The 16,581-nt window shown below is 44.5% G+C and overlaps 1 protein-coding gene across 4 annotated transcripts in view; it reads left to right on the plus strand.

The window, feature by feature from the left end:
• The window catches only part of LOC120997727 (collagen alpha-1(XII) chain-like), a 91,454-nt gene that overhangs the window by 39,233 nt on the left and 35,640 nt on the right, over positions 1-16,581 (plus strand). For all 4 annotated transcript variants that reach the window (XM_040428014.1, XM_040428001.1, XM_040428006.1 and 1 more), the window contains exons 2-6: positions 4,895-5,461; positions 9,765-10,043; positions 10,229-10,504; positions 14,734-15,009; positions 15,537-15,809. In XM_040428014.1, coding sequence (XP_040283948.1) covers positions 4,895-5,461; positions 9,765-10,043; positions 10,229-10,504; positions 14,734-15,009; positions 15,537-15,809 — 1,671 coding nt within the window. The remainder of the gene's footprint in view (positions 1-4,894; positions 5,462-9,764; positions 10,044-10,228; positions 10,505-14,733; positions 15,010-15,536; positions 15,810-16,581) is intronic.

Below are 16,581 nucleotides of genomic sequence, written 5' to 3' on the forward strand. Positions count from 1 at the left end.
TACATTACATTACTTAGCTTATACAAATCCTACATATATCAGATGTTGAAAGTGGGACATTTTACCATTTGATGAAAAAAATTAACTAATTTAGAACCTGATAAAAACAGCACTCAAAAAAGTTGGGAGAGGGCCATGTCTAAAATTGTGTAGCATCAACGCTTCTTTTAGCAACAATCTGTAACTGTTTGGGAAGTGAGGAGACCAATTGCTGGAGTTTTAGGAGAGGAATGTTGTCCCATTCCTGGTGTAATGTGCATATGTTGTTCTAAATCCTCTATATACTGTTCAGCATTGATAGTGAATTTACAGATGTGTACATTTCCCACACCTTAGGCACTAATAGAACCCCATACCATCAGAGATGCTGACTTTTGAACTGTGCGTGATAACAAACTGGATGGTCCCTCTCCTCATGAGTTTGCAGAACACAACATCCATGGTTTCCATAAAGAATTTCAGATATTGATTCATCTGACCACAGAACAGTTTTCCATTTTGCCCCAGTCCATTTTGTACTGGATTTCTGTGGAAGTGGCAGTCTCCAGAACATAACTGGACAATATGTGGAATTTCAGAAATTTGTTGTAGACCGACCTTACAACAAGTCTAACCTTTTACACATGCATGTGTAGCATAAGTCAACTGCTTAGTAATACCTCCATTTTTTTTAGGGCCCATCTCGCCGTTAGCACCATTTGATCTGCACCTTAGATCCACCAATCTGACAAAGCTCAAGCACCGAGTGAACCCAATCAAACCATGTAAATCACCAAGAAAGATGGTAAAAATATATTAGTATTGTTGGCATTTCAGTTGGCACGTAGCAACTACATGTTCCTCAGGTAGAGTGCATTAGTTGAGTATAGCCACAGTGCCTATAAATACACCATGAAAGGTGTCTCCTTGCATAGAAGTGAATGTACATACTGGTGCTCCTACATTCTGCATGTTTGTGTTTGAATCTGTCCACCTGTCTGTATCTTAGGCCTCATGCACATGCCTTCTTCATGTGGCATTGTTTTCCCATTGTATACGGAGGTACAGTAGTGCGAGTTTCTCCTGTGGGATAATTTAGGCTTCTGCTTTCATGGGGTTGTGGTGATGTGAAAGATAACGTAAATAAGGATCCCGGAAGAAGGGTATATCTCACTCAGGTTCCTCAACTGGGTGAGATAAGAAAAGTTCCAGAGTGGTGCTGGCTTCAGCAAGGCATAGTTGCTGGAGTTTTTTTGTTTAGTATTTAAGGGCTGGATTTTACTTGGATTGGGAGCTGGGTTGGTAGAGGGAGCTGCCAATCCACCCCTCCCATTCCAGGGCAGATTTTCCCTAGCATGAGGGATCCACAGGTGTAATCACCTGGGATCATTACTGGGGAGTAAAAGCCCATCCCAGACTGTCAGTCGGGGGCGTGGTTGCAAACAGAGGCCGGGCTAGGCTGAGAAACCACGAGGCAGGGACATAGCCTGGACTGACCGTTTTACAACCTGGGGGGCTGGTGTACGCTTGGCTGAGAAAGCCGGACCTGACACTTTGTCTGAACAGCACTGTATAAGTGAGTCAGGGATTCTACCCTATGTTTAGTTAGAGCCCAGCCGGGCAGGTGTTTATTTTGTATTATGTTTGTTTTGCTGAGGTGCCAAATAAAAGCGATGTTTGGACCTTTAAACTTGGTGTCTGGTGAAGATACTTGTGTGAATGACCCCTGGAGAAGAGCTAACCCCCACAGGGTCTATGGGTTTAGTGTTTATGCCCCTGCATGTAACCCTAATAAAAATAATGGGGGAGATTTATCAAAACTGGCTTAATTGCCCAAAGCAACCAATCAGATTCTACCTTTCATTTTCCAAAGGAGCTCTGAAAAATGAAAGGTGGAATCTGATTGGTTGCTGTGGGCAACTAAGCCAGGTTCCTTTACACTAGTTTTTAATAAATCTACCCCAATGTGGTTAGCTCATGTAGGTCTCCAGGGATGGTCCATTCTACATTCTTCCAGAAACTGCTACCTGTCGATGGCTTCAGCTCTGCTTCATTTCAGGGAATGTGGTTTGGCTGCAATACCGCACACAGCCTGTGGACTAGTGCGGCACTATTTTAAGAAGACAGCAGCCAAGTTTTGCTAATCCTGGAAAACCCTCTTAACAAGCACACATGACTAAGGAGCCATGCAGCATACGTAGGTCGGATGTGTTTGCTGTAATCACAGATAAGCGCACAGCAGACAATAGACCAGCTATGGGTCACACCTCACACCGGCGTGTCTGCCAGACTGACACTTCCACAGGTCTCTTCAGGCCAAGCTGTTTTTAATCTCTGGCAGGATGTATCTGTTTTTGCCAGAGTTCCTGGGTGTGTTGGGCTTATTGGCACACTTTTGGCTGGGAATGTGTTTGCTCTTGTTCTTTTAACCCCATGAACTGCTGAGGTGAAGGTGATAATTTCCACTGTCTGCTGTGGAAATCATCACAGAGCACAAATCTGAACTTTATAAAGGACATTTCCTCTCAAATGTAACTAAAAATACTACAAGGGCTGAAAAGGAAGTTTAAACTAAGATATAACTTTTATTGTGATCGTTAAAAAGTCTGGGAGTACCAGCTATCAAAGGACAAACCTACAAAAACAACTAGCATAAAAAAAATGTTGTCCCCCCTGGGACTTTAGTATTTTAGTTGTTTTTGTATGTATGTCCTTTGATAGCTGGTACTTCCAGACTTTTTAATGATCACAATAAAAGTTATATCTTAGTTTAAACTCTGCCCTGGCAATGGTTCTTTGATATAATCAGTTAGACTGTTGGAAGTAATTTTCCCTATCTTGAATTTTTCGTTTGGTGTTATTGTTAAAGATACTATAAAAAAAAAAAGGCATTCTCCTCATTGAAGTTGTTCATATCTTTAGTCAATTATTTCATGGCTACGGCTACTTTCCCACCAGCGTTTTTGCTGGATCCGTCATGGATCAGCAAAAACGCTTCCATCATGATAAAACAACCGTCTGCATCCGTTATGAACGGATACGGTTGTATTGTCTTTAACATAGCCAAGACGGATCCGTCATGAACACCATTGAAAGTCAATGGGGGACGGATCCGTTTTTTGTGTCAGAGAAAACTGATCCGTCCCTATTGACTTACATTGTGTCAGGATCAGTCTTGCTCTGCACCACATCGCGGACAGGAAAACGCTGCTTGCAGCGTTATTTTGTCAGTGATGGGGACACAGAATGCATTCCGTTTCGTTCAGTTCAGTTTTGTCCCCATTGACAATGATTGGGGACAAAACGGAAGCGTCTTCCTCTGCTATTGAGAATGGGAAAGCGCAAGTGTGAAAGTAGCCTACTTCTGCTCCTGAAAAAGTTGGGTGACAACCAATATGCTTCCACAGTTGCTGTCCCCAAGGTTTTTTTTTTTGGGATCCTGAACAGCTCAGCTCAAACAGCTGATTGACGGTGATAGGTCATCAATATCAGAATCGTGAAAAACAAAACTTCATAGCTTGGCCAACGTTGGTGCAGGGATGCAGAAGAACTTTAGTGGAACGAGCATAGTATGTTCAGTATGGTAGGTTGTTACTTGCTGATGGACCATGGCAGATTCAATGATAATATATTCAGTCTTCCTAGTGGGAGAGGACTTGTGTAAAATAAAAATAAAAAACTTCATTCCTATGAAAGAGGGCCACCTCTCCTCACCATACGCCAAGGTAGATATGTAGTAGAATATTGAGTATTTGGGTTAAAGGGCAGTTGTTTCAGGTATACATGACATTTTAAGATGTACAGCATTACTGATGCCTGAGGTAAGCCAGAGTATGAGATTTATGTCGACAGTGATGTCTCTCAAAAGACGTACATGTGGCTAATCTGAAATTCCTGATCTATTGACAAGAAGATCTAGAGAACTGAAGTGCAGGTGTTACTTATGGACGTGTTAGACTGTGAGGACACAGAGTCTAAGTGGCGTAACTTTTGTCAATGTAGAGGAGTCTACATGTATAAAAAAAATTCTCTGACATGATAATGATCTACAGCCAGAGTTCACAGTGCAAAATGATGGGACATCCACTTGCTCTGTAGAGCTGGATGGTGACACTCATTCTCCTCTTATTATAAGATGGTGGGCTCAAGGTAATCCAGTCCAATCATTTACACAAGTCATATTTTTCAGATCACAGGCAGGAATGGACTGAGCAGTTTGTCCAAGGGCTTCCATCTTTCCCATACAGTCAATGAGACTCTATGGTGGACCACCACCTGAAACCATTATTATATTTCTCTTCTAACAACTTATGACATCACTGGGCCATCTCCCAAGCAATCTTCTATGGTCTTTCTGATAAAGTGCAAAATTTGGGTCTGAGCTTGCTTACAGACTTGACTGTAGATTTCAGGTAGGAATTTAGGTCTTAAAGTTGGACAATGAGTCAAGTAGGTCAAAACTTTGTAAAGAACAAAGGAACCTTGAACAACCCAGTCTTAATATGACCAGGAATTTACCCACATCTAATTACGTTAGTAACTTATGTCAATAGAGAGCTTCCACCCAGCATGTGCCATTTATAATGCTGATGCCTGTGGCAGAGGAGCCTTTGGGTCTCCCAGGCGCCAGGTACACACATGCATCTACTATAGCTGTCTCTGCTTGAATGTCTGAGGATTTGATTTTTCCCACCAAAAACAAGCAAATCAAGAAAAACAGAAGCACATCCATAAATTACCCACAAATAGGGACTTTTCTAAAGAGTATAGTATTTGTCAGTTTGATGGACATTTATGGTATTGGGTGGCAATAAATGAAATGGATTGGGGTGGATTGTGCCACAAAAAGAACCTAAACATTTAGAGTTTTGATATTTTTGTAAACGGTTGTGTTTTTTATTTTTTTCATTTTTAGATCATTCCAGCTTCATCCCAGATTCCGAAGGTGACCTTTACTTCCTACTGGACAGTTCAGGAAGCGTCAGCTATGATGAGTTTTCCAAAGTCAAAGAGTTCATTGGGGATCTTCTACAACCCTTCAAGTTTGGTCCACAGGACGTTCAGGCTAGTGTTGTTCAGATCAGCACCAATCCTACACTGGAATTCTCCTTGAACCAATACCATTCCAGTAAGGATGTCATAAAAGCCATCCAGAATGTACGGCAGCGAATGGGGGATACAAATACAGGCAAAGCTATTGATTACGTAAAACAAAATCTGTATGCAGAAAACTTTGGTTCTAGGGGTGATGTCCCAAAAGTTCTGGTTTGGGTGACAGATGGATTGTCCACTGATGACATCTCTACGCCAATGAAGCTTCTCAAGGACATGGGTGTTTCAGTATTTATTATTTCCACGACGGGTCGAGGAAATTTCCAGGATTTATCTGCTGCAGCCAGTGAACCAGATGAGAAATACCTAAAGTTTGTTGACAAGGATGATCTTGGCATTATTACAAAGGAGCTACGGGACTCGATCATTGGTATGCGGATTCATGTCACTGAGTGTATGAATCATAATGGCTGGTGGAGAAACCTATCATAAGAGGTCAATTAGAAGTAAAGGGCCTGTGATATTAAAGGAGCTATGTCTCCAGTTTGTATTAAAGACTTATCCTTAGGAAAGGTCATCAGTGTCTGATGGACAGGGGTCTGGCGACCCCACCGATCAGCTGTTTGAAGAGGAGACGGTGCTCCGTGTAAGTGCTGCTTCCTCTTCATTACCCTGCCCATCATTAAATAGAGCGAGTACTTGTAATTACACTACGCCACCGCTACAGGGGAGACAATGTCTAGTGTAATAAAGAGGAAGCAGCGCTCGCATCAGATATTGATGACCTATCCTGAGGCTAAGTCATCAATATAAACAGGCTGCACAACCCCTTTAAATACTGTTGATCCTCAAAAACACATGATATGTCTAGGCTTAGGAGCGTGTGCGCCCTCTGCAGTCAGACAAGATGTACCAGCCACTCCTGATGAAGTGGGTGCCACAGATAGCCTGGCTGTCCATTGATTGAGACTATTGTGTATCTTAATATTTATTGTACAGCAGTAATATTTAGCTATTCTATAGGATTGTTTTTCATTTACTTCATGTATAGAGCTATTTTAGAACTGTATGTTGGTATTTATTTAGGCATTATATAAAGAATATTATTTTTGCAGGATATGGTGGTATGAGCACTGTATTGTACAGAAGCGTTAATTGACTAGCCTATAACTTAGATATTAAAGGGGTTTTGCAGGCTTTTAATACTGATGACCTATCCTTAGAATAGGTCATCAATATCAGATTGGCGGGGGTCTGACTCCCGGCACCCCCGCCGATCAACTGTATGATGAGAAGGCACGCGCCATGTGCGCGTGCCGTCTCCTGTCTCTCTTCCTGCTTTCCATAGACATAGCAGCAGTGAACAGGAAGAAAGACAGGAGGCGGCGCGCATGCACAGCGCGTGCCTTCTCTTCATACAGCTGATTGGCAGGCGTGATGGGTGTCATTATATAAATTGGTGCCTTAAAGGGGTTTTCCAGGCTTTTAATATGACCTATCCTCAGGATAGGTCATCAATATCAGATTGGTGGGGGTCCAACACCCAGCTCCCCTGCCGATCGGCGGGGGTGCCGCGGGTGTCTGAGGATAGGTCATCAATATTAAAAGCCTGGAAAACCCCTTTTAAGGTACCAATTTATATTATAATTAGGCATTGTTTGAGACTGTTATTTCTACATCAGATGGCTGTAAACTACAGTATATGGGGAGCAATAACAGAAGGTACCATCCAACATAAGGCTGGCCCTAGATATATCCCCTTAACAATGCCTCAGCCTTATCACAAAATTTGGTAGAAATATGGTCATGTCTAGTCTGAATGTACTTCAGCGTTAGTGGAATGTAAGATTAGAATTAGGCCAGGCAGTCCTGCTGTATATCCATGAGACAATTGCACTTTAAACCGTGTACGTTAAAAGATTTCCATCTGTTTAACATCTCTCTCATGATTTATCCATTGTATGTTTTAGGTTATTACTATATTGTATAGAGAGCGAGCTGTGAGAAAAGGCTACGATACATAGAAGCTGCAGAAGCCAAACAGTGCATAATTCTTAATAAAACCATAGCTTTTAAAGTGGTTTTCCAGGACCTTTCTTCAGGATAGGTCATCAGTATTATATTGGTGGTGGTCCAACTTGCGGCACTCCCACCCATCAGTTATTATGGCCAACTGCTGGTGATTGAAACTGTACAGTGTAATGAGCTGGAAGCAGAAGGCTGCGTCCACAGTGTAGTTTCTGATGCCAGCTTACTGCAGATCAAACAGTATGCAGTAAGCTCCTAAGCTCCCTCTAGTGGTGGCTGTAGCTAGCCAGAATATCATCAATCAACTTAAGGTCTATGTAGGAGATTTGGTGCTCAGTAAGATATCAATAAAATCAGGGCTGTAAGATTTTTATAAACTAGACATACAAATTAGATAAATATCTAATGCATAGGACATCAGTCTAACCATTGCGTGAAGTATGTCATCGAGGGAAGCCAGAATCATACAGGTTTTATTTCATACCTGATCCTTTGTTCCCCCAGGAGATAAGAGTTGCCAGAAATGTCTGACAGCACTAATCTCTCTTCAAATTGAACTAAACATGCATGCTCAGTGTTAATGGTGAACCAGCAGCTCCCTTATGTGTATGGCCAGCATTAGTTTTACATTTCGTTTGTATTTACTATGATGTCTTTTTCTACTTACCTATTTATATGTTTAACTGTCTTAACAGTGATAGATCAAAATTATGTAACAGCAGCAAATACTATCTTTAGACCTGAGTAATGCACATGCCTGTGGTTACTAGACACATATCAGATCTTTATAATGCTAGCTCACAGTGAGATGTCTATGACCTAGCAAGAATAAGATCCAACTAAACACAGACACTTCTGAGTCACTTTTACGAGCTGCTGCTGCTCTGTTCACTCGCTCCAACGCTCCGGCAGCGCGTACCTGCCCTCCTCTTTCTCCCTTTCCCAGTTGGCCTGGCCTACAGAATAGCTCGGTTTATCCACATAGGCTGTGGCCTGCTTCTTGCCACCTAGGCCTCTTTTTGTCGGCCAACAACCTAATCATCATTGGCCAATGGTTGGCCACCTTTGGGTACTTAAGGTACCTTCCCATGTAGGAAGGTGCCTGAGCAATAGGTTCTAGTCTGCTAGTGTCCTGCAAACATGTGTCATTCTACAATTGTCTGCACATGTACCTACTACTGCCTGCTTCCCCGATTTGACTCTTTGCTGTCTGACCTGATCTCTGCCTGACTTTTGTACTGACCTTGAGTTGTCCGCCCTGACCTCAGACTGTTCATTGGATTGAATGACCCCTTCCTGGCTCCCTTCAGGCTGACATTATCATTACAACAAATTCTCCACACAGGCCGACTATGCACAAAGCATATACCGCTTCAGCAGCGGGCTGCAGAGTAGTGTTACAACCAGCCCCCCTAGCTTGTAGGTCGCTGGAGGTTGAGGGCACTTGAATGTTCTGGAAAACATGATACATACAACTTTTAATACCAAACATGTTTCCCTCTGTACATGTCAATGTTATCTTCACAGGGACCACTGGTCAGTGTTGCCCAGGCTCTTAATTGGTTCTCATAAGTGGTTACTGTGTTGGCTCACTGTCTGCTAGATCAATATAGCAGCATAACTGCTCCACTCCAGAGGTTCACCCAATGCACCAGGTCACCCACAGCTCTTTTCAGTCCCACATTACTCCTCCCAATCTCCAGCCCATCACAGTTTCATATGGTCACGCCTGTACTGACTTCAAACACCCCATACCCCTCCCTGGTGGAACAGGATCAAGGCCTATATGTTACACTAGCCAACATCAGCTCCAATGAGCATCACTCATGGAACTTACACCCTCTCCCCTATTAACACCAAAACCACTTTCAATTGTCCAAAAGACTAGACTTGTGTTGCAGCTGCAAGTATCACATGCCAGTTCCTTCACCACCATCAGACGCCGACAACTCTGACCCATAGCCATGATGGTGCCCTCTCACTACCAACCTGATCCACAAGGTGCCTGTACGGCGTGGGTCATAGCACAGCACAAAACATGAGCAGCAGTTGCAGAGAGAGCAGAGCCTCTAGGTGTAACGGCAACGCCCCCGTGGCTCCTGGAGGCTCATTTGCATATATTAAAACATCACTTTTCTCAGCAATGCGGGCACATATGAACATGGGACCAACACAGATGTCTTCAGCTGCCAAGTGCACATATAACAGGTCAGCCATTGTCATAGGTGCAAATCTGCTGACAGATGCCCTTTAAATCTGATTGTTATAGAAATTGAATAAAAATATTACTACTAATAAGCATTATAGTATACTGTTAGAGTATCCACTAATAATAGTTGGCATAATATGCAGCGTAAGTGGAGCACAACATAAAGTTACATAAAGTATAATGGCTCCGGGCATGTAATATTCTTTTAAAAAAATGCAATATTCCATTGGTTTAGTTGTTTTTTTTATGTGCATTATTTTTCCTAAAACCTGCTCTAATGATGCCCTACATATTAAATTGTGAGTACCTCATAAGAGAACGAGGCCAGTGCGTTTCATTTTAAAGCAGAACAGAAGCCCCTCAGCCATCTCAACAGAGGGGAATTTTGACTAGATTCAATGCTGCCATCTTGTGTCCATTTTGAGGCACTGCAGATATAGAACAGTAATTTGTGTCATACCTGAATACAGTTAAATGTGTATATTTCATATTTCAGAACTGATTCAAGCGAAGAGACTTCATGCAGTAAATATAACAACGACAAGTATCCAGCTGACCTGGCCAAGATTACTGTCCAAGGATACAGGACATTATGTTTTAGAATATGTCCCGGTAGCTGATCCAAGGAAGAAGTTACAGCACACTCTGCGCGGGGATCAAACAAGCTTAGAGATTACAGGGTTAACTGCAGATACCAGTTACAAGATCACACTGTACCCCGAGTCAAACATTGAGTATCTCCAGCCTCAAACCATAGAAGTCTCTACTCTTCAAGGTAAAATTGTTGTAAGGATTTAGAAGTGCTCAGCATAATGTAACATGGCATGTAACATGCGGATGAATGATCGACCTTGAAATACATGGGTGAAGATATAGTCTTCCCAGGGGCTGTCTGTTCTGTCTAATAGAAGGGGGTCATGAGTTCTGCAGATCCATAACCAGAATATTTTCCCATTTCAGAAGTGAAGGAAGAAAGGAATTTGGAAGCCCTGAATATAACAACCACAAGTTTCTGGTTGACTTGGTCAAAGTTATCTGGAGATACAGGGACGTATGTCTTGGAGTATTCTCCAATGTCTGACCCAAGAAGAAAGTTACAGAAGACGACATCAGTGGAGGAGACTAGTGTGGTTTTTAGTAATTTAACCCCAAATACCACCTACAAGGTCACACTCATACCTGATTCCAATGACCCAAATATTCAACCTGAAACAATCCAAGTGTCCACGCTCCCAGGTATGGTCCATATTCTCTGTACATCCCTGTTCTTATTGCTGTTAGCGTTTGCTCCATTCTTTGCTTAGGAGTCCAGTGGGTGGTCCCAATCAGTGATTGACAGCCTTCCGTATATGACTGTGTATACAGAGATGGCGTCCATCACTGTTAGGACCTCCTACTGAATTTCTAAGCATAGAAAGAGCAGAGCTTTAAGTGACTATAAGTGACTATAATAGAATATATCCCACATAAACTAAACTATCAATCTGCTCAGGTCCTCCTTTAAAGGTGGCCTGCCACCAGGAGACAACCCTTTAAATTGAGATGCCACGATGGGCACATACACAACATGACAGGCCATGGGGGGACACTCTGGAATTCACTGCACCCATGGTATTGGATGTGACTAAGTGTGCACTGCACTTCCACACTTGACTTCACACTCGCCTATAATATTAAGCTACCAAGGAGTTAAGCGACCACAAACACATCCACACACAGCGCTGGCACCACCCATCAGTATGGCCGACAGGAGGCCTAGCTACAAACACACCAGCCGTCACAGGCTGACACTGTTCTACTATACCACAGGCAAACCTGTAGCACACAGGTCTTTAATGGTAACACAGCAAAGTGGCACTTAGAGGGTGCGAGTATGTTTAGAGCATCATGGAACGACTTATTGGATTTGAGATTTAACATCCAAAAGGAACTAAGGCTACTTTCACACCTGCGTTCGGGTGTCCGCTTGTGAGTTCCGTTTGAAAGCTCTCACAAGCGGCCCTGAACGCATCCGTACTGCCCCAATGCATTCTGAGTGGACGCGGATCCGCTCAGAATGCATTAGTCTGGCAGCGTTCAGCCTCCGCTCCACTCAGCAAGCGGACACCCGAACGCAGCTTGCAGCGTTCGGGTGTCCGCCTGGCCGTGCGGAGGAAAACTGATCCGTCCAGACTTACAATGTAAGTCAATGGGGATGGATCCGTTTGAAGATGACACCATATGGCTCAATTTTCAAACGGATCCGTCCCCCATTGACTTTCAATGTAAAGTCTGGACGGATCCGTCTGAAGCTACTTTCACACTTAGAATTTTTTCTAAACTATAATGCAGACGGATCCGTTCTGAATGGATCCAAACGTCTACATTATAGGAGCGGATCCGTCTGTGCAGACACCAGACGGATCCGTTCTGAATGCTAGTGTGAAAGTAGCCTAAAAGGTTACAAAAGATGATGAAAAGCTGTACCAGAGGCTATACACAGACACGTCGCATTATTATACTATATGAGGCTATTCTGGACAGATACAACACACCCCACTAACATATTAGACATCCAGAACACACCCACTGACACGCTGGACACCTACAACACCCCCCAGTTACACGCTGGACACATACAACACACCCACTGACACACTGGACACATACAACACACCCCAGTTACACGCTGGACACATACAACACACCCCAGTTACACGCTGGACACCTACAACACCCCCCAGTTACACACTGGACACATAGAACACACCCCAGTTACACACTGGACACCTACAACACACCCCAGTTACACGCTGGACACCTACAACACCCCCCAGTTACACGCTGGACACATACAACACACCCCAGTTACACGCTGGACACCTACAACACCCCCCAGTTACACGCTGGACACATACAACACACCCACTGACACACTGGACACCTACAACACACCCCAGTTACACGCTGGACACATACAACACACCCCAGTTACACGCTGGACACCTACAACACCCCCCAGTTACACGCTGGACACCTACAACACCCCCCAGTTACACGCTGGACACCTACAACACACCCCAGTTACACGCTGGACACCTACAACACACCCCAGTTACACGCTGGACACCTACAACACACCCCAGTTACACGCTGGACACATACAACACACCCCAGTTACACGCTGGACACATACAACACACCCACTGACACGCTGGACACCTACAACACCCCCCAGTTACACGCTGGACACCTACAACACCCCCCAGTTACACGCTGGACACCTACAACACCCCCCAGTTACACGCTGGACACCTACAACACACCCCAGTTACACGCTGGACACCTACAACACACCCCAGTTACACGCTGGACACCTACAACACCCCCCAGTTACACGCTGGACACCTACAACACCCCCCAGTTACACGCTGGACACCTACAACACCCCCCAGTTACACGCTGGACACCTACAACACACCCCAGTTACACGCTGGACACCTACAACACACCCCAGTTACACGCTGGACACATACAACACACCCCAGTTACACGCTGGACACCTACAACACACCCCAGTTACACGCTGGACACATACAACACACCCCAGTTACACGCTGGACACATACAACACACCCCAGTTACACGCTGGACACATACAACACACCCCAGTTACACGCTGGACACATACAACACACCCCAGTTACACGCTGGACACATACAACACACCCCAGTTACACGCTGGACACATACAACACACCCCAGTTACACGCTGGACACATACAACACACCCCAGTTACACGCTGGACACATACAACACACCCCAGTTACACGCTGGACACATACAACACACCCCAGTTACACGCTGGACACATACAACACACCCCAGTTACACGCTGGACACCTACAACACACCCCAGTTACACGCTGGACACATACAACACACCCCAGTTACACGCTGGACACATACAACACACCCCAGTTACACGCTGGACACATACAACACACCCCAGTTACACGCTGGACACATACAACACACCCCAGTTACACGCTGGACACATACAACACACCCCAGTTACACGCTGGACACAGTGGTGCAGACAACAGGTGTACACTCCTGCACCGCTCCATAGCATTACTGCAGAGTACACAGCACATAACTTTGAACACCAGGGGGCAGCAGCCATTCTTATGTTGACGCTGCCTCAGCCCGCTACTGCTCGATGCTGACTGTGGCCGGAATCCATCAGCCGGACACTGCTCCTCAGTCCATCTGGCATTAGTCAGAACTGGATGGATGACTGTTCCCTCATTGGCACCCAGGTCAGGGTAGCAGTTCACTAAGGACATTTTGTTGGTCACCTGAACTCATTTAATTACCTTCCAGAAATGTAAGTAGCACACCTCAGTGCAGGATTGGGGTCTGGCTTTATACAAATATAATGTGACTCATATCTGATACAATATGCTTCCATAACATGTATACAGGTAACTGATACAGGACAATTCCCAATATGGGATATGTGAGATACACTCATAGGGGAAGATTTATCAAAACTGGTGTAAATGGGAAAACTGGTGCAGTTGCCCATAATAACCAATCAGATTTCACCTTTCATTTTCCAAAGGTGGAATCTGATTGGCTGCGATGGGCAACTAAACTTTACACTGGTTTTAATAAATCTCCACCATAACGCATAGTAGCCAATTGTTCCGAATTTGGCAGGACGGTCCCTGATTTTCAGAGACATTCCCAGCTAAGTCTACTTTCACACTGGCGTTTTGGCTTTCCGTTTGTGAGATCCGTTCAGGGCTCTCACAAGTGGTCCAAAACGGATCAGTTTTGCCCTTAATGCATTCTGAATGGAAAAGGATCCGCTCAGAATGCATCAGTCACTATTCCGCTCTGGAGGCAGACGCCAAAATGCTGCCTGCAGCGTTTTGCTATCCGCCTGACGAAGTGGAGCCAAACGGATCCGTCCTGGCACACAATGCAAGTCAATGGGGACGGATCCGTTTTCTCTGACACAATAGAAAACAGATCTGTCCCCTATTGACTTTCAACGGTGTTCAAGACGGATCTGTCAGGGCTATAGAAGACATAATACAACCGGATCCGTTCATGACAGATGCATGCGGTTGTATTGTAACGGAAGCATTTTTGCAGATCCATGACGGATCCGCAAAAAACGCTAGTGTGAAAGTAGCCTAATTCGGGCTGTCCAGGGCTGAAGATAGGTGGGGCTCACGTAAACTCCTCCCAGTCAAAGCAGGGCATTCCCAGGGCGAGGCTTCGATGAACGATTTCACTAACTAAAACATTGGCAAGTATGCATAATGCATTTGGACTGTGCATTTGTACCATTAAATGCCTGTGTGTAAAATATATATATTAATTACAGTATATAAACCCCAGTGTTCACTCTTAGCTAATCAGCACTATCATAATTTACTGACCTTTTCCATCTCTAATGTATGTTCTACAGATTATATCCCAGCAAGAAGTCTAAAGATTTTCAATATCACTTCCACCAGTTTCAATGCCAGCTGGTCCAAGTTAGCAGGTGACACAGGACGTTACTTTCTGGATTATGCTTTACTATCTTACCCAAGGAGAAAGACAAGAAAGACCTTCTATGGAAACCAGACCAGTGTGGTGGTCGGCGGTTTAACACCAAATACCACCTACCAGGTCACATTTATTCCTGAATCCAATCTGGAGGCCTCGCAGTCACAGACGTTCCCAGTCACCACTCTACCAGGTAGGACATCTGTTTTCTATAGCTAGGAATATTAATCTGTCAGGAGCAGTGATGGCCAGTTCGCGTGTTCGCCCACGAACACATGCGGGCCGCCATCTTAAATCACAAGTTTGGCGAGGCACAGGTAAGCCCGATGAAGGCCCCCGGCGGCTGTTCTCGGAACTGCCTGCTCCCGGTGACGGCATTTGTTTCAGACCGGCTCGCGGCGCAGGCACAGGTAAGGGCTTACCTGTGCCTCGCCGGACTTGTGATTAAGGATGGCAGCCCGCATGTGTAAGCGGGCGAACACTGCGAACTGGCCATCACTGGTCAGGAGTACACAGCACCTAATGACAAAGAATAGAATTGAGGAGCTCCTACTTCCAGAGCAGATAAAGGCAGTGGACTGGGTCATTTTGAACCGGCATGACCATTGTAAGCACTGTTAATGACGGGGAATTCATGAAATCAGCGAGTTCTCAGAGGCGCTATCAAAAGAAGAAGGGTTTGATCACGTTTACCATAGGCTGCTCCTTTTTTTGTTATAGACATAATCCAAGCAAGAAATCTACAAGTCTACAATATCACCTCAAGAAGTCTTCATTTAAGCTGGTCCAGACTAGAAGGTGATACAGGCCATTATATAGTGAATTATGTATCGGCTTCTCAACCACATGCAACATCAAAGATGTCACTGCACGATGAGAACAGTGTGGAAATTGGAAACCTAAGACCAAACACCACCTATCAGATCACCTTTGTTCCAGAATCCAACAGGCAATACATCCAGCGGCAGTCAATAGAACTCACCACCCTCCCGGGTAAGACGCCATGTTTCTCATTCAAATATTTATAACTCCCAACAATACTGTATTTCAAGAAATTCTCACAAAAAACTGACCTTAAAGCGATGGGCTATGGATAAATATGTTACAGTGGGCATTCCTGTATGGATCAGGGTGAGCTTTTTAAATATATCCCTGGGATGTTTGGAGGTCTGCATGCAGCAACCCAGTGGGAGCACAGAGAGGTGGTGGTGGTGGTGGTGGCAGTAGTTGTCTTGTCTCATGGTGGATAGGTCCTCCTAACTCACTACCAGGGTTGGCACAGTCATGATAGGATAAAAGTGGTAATAGTGGTTTTCCTTGGGGCACACCCTGTGTGGAGTCTCCTAGCCGACAGAAGGTGTGGTGCCCTTGATGGGGAGGTGTGGAATCATAGGCAGGAGACCAGAGCAGAGTTGAACCAGGTAAATTACAGTCTTTAATAGTAGATGCAAAACACTTCCACGCAAGATGGAGGCACAAGTCTTGTAAAACAGTTAACCCATTGTTCAGCTAGAACTTGTTGGAGCTATCTCCAAAGTCTCTGACAGGCAGATCCTTACATAGCAATTCATTACACACAGTGTAACCTGAGGCGTGCACACAAATCCAAAAATTCTGTAATTTTTTACAGCAAGGTATAGATTCCACAAAGCAGGACTACAGACTGCAAACAGATATGGAGCTGGAAGCTTTGAAACCCAGTCAGATGCTATTAGGTTTATTAGCCATAGATGAGAACTTTGCATTCCTTCTTTTTATCTCAGAG

This window comes from Bufo bufo, chromosome 1 (assembly GCF_905171765.1).
Source record: "Bufo bufo chromosome 1, aBufBuf1.1, whole genome shotgun sequence".
Taxonomy (NCBI): Eukaryota; Metazoa; Chordata; class Amphibia; order Anura; family Bufonidae; genus Bufo; species Bufo bufo.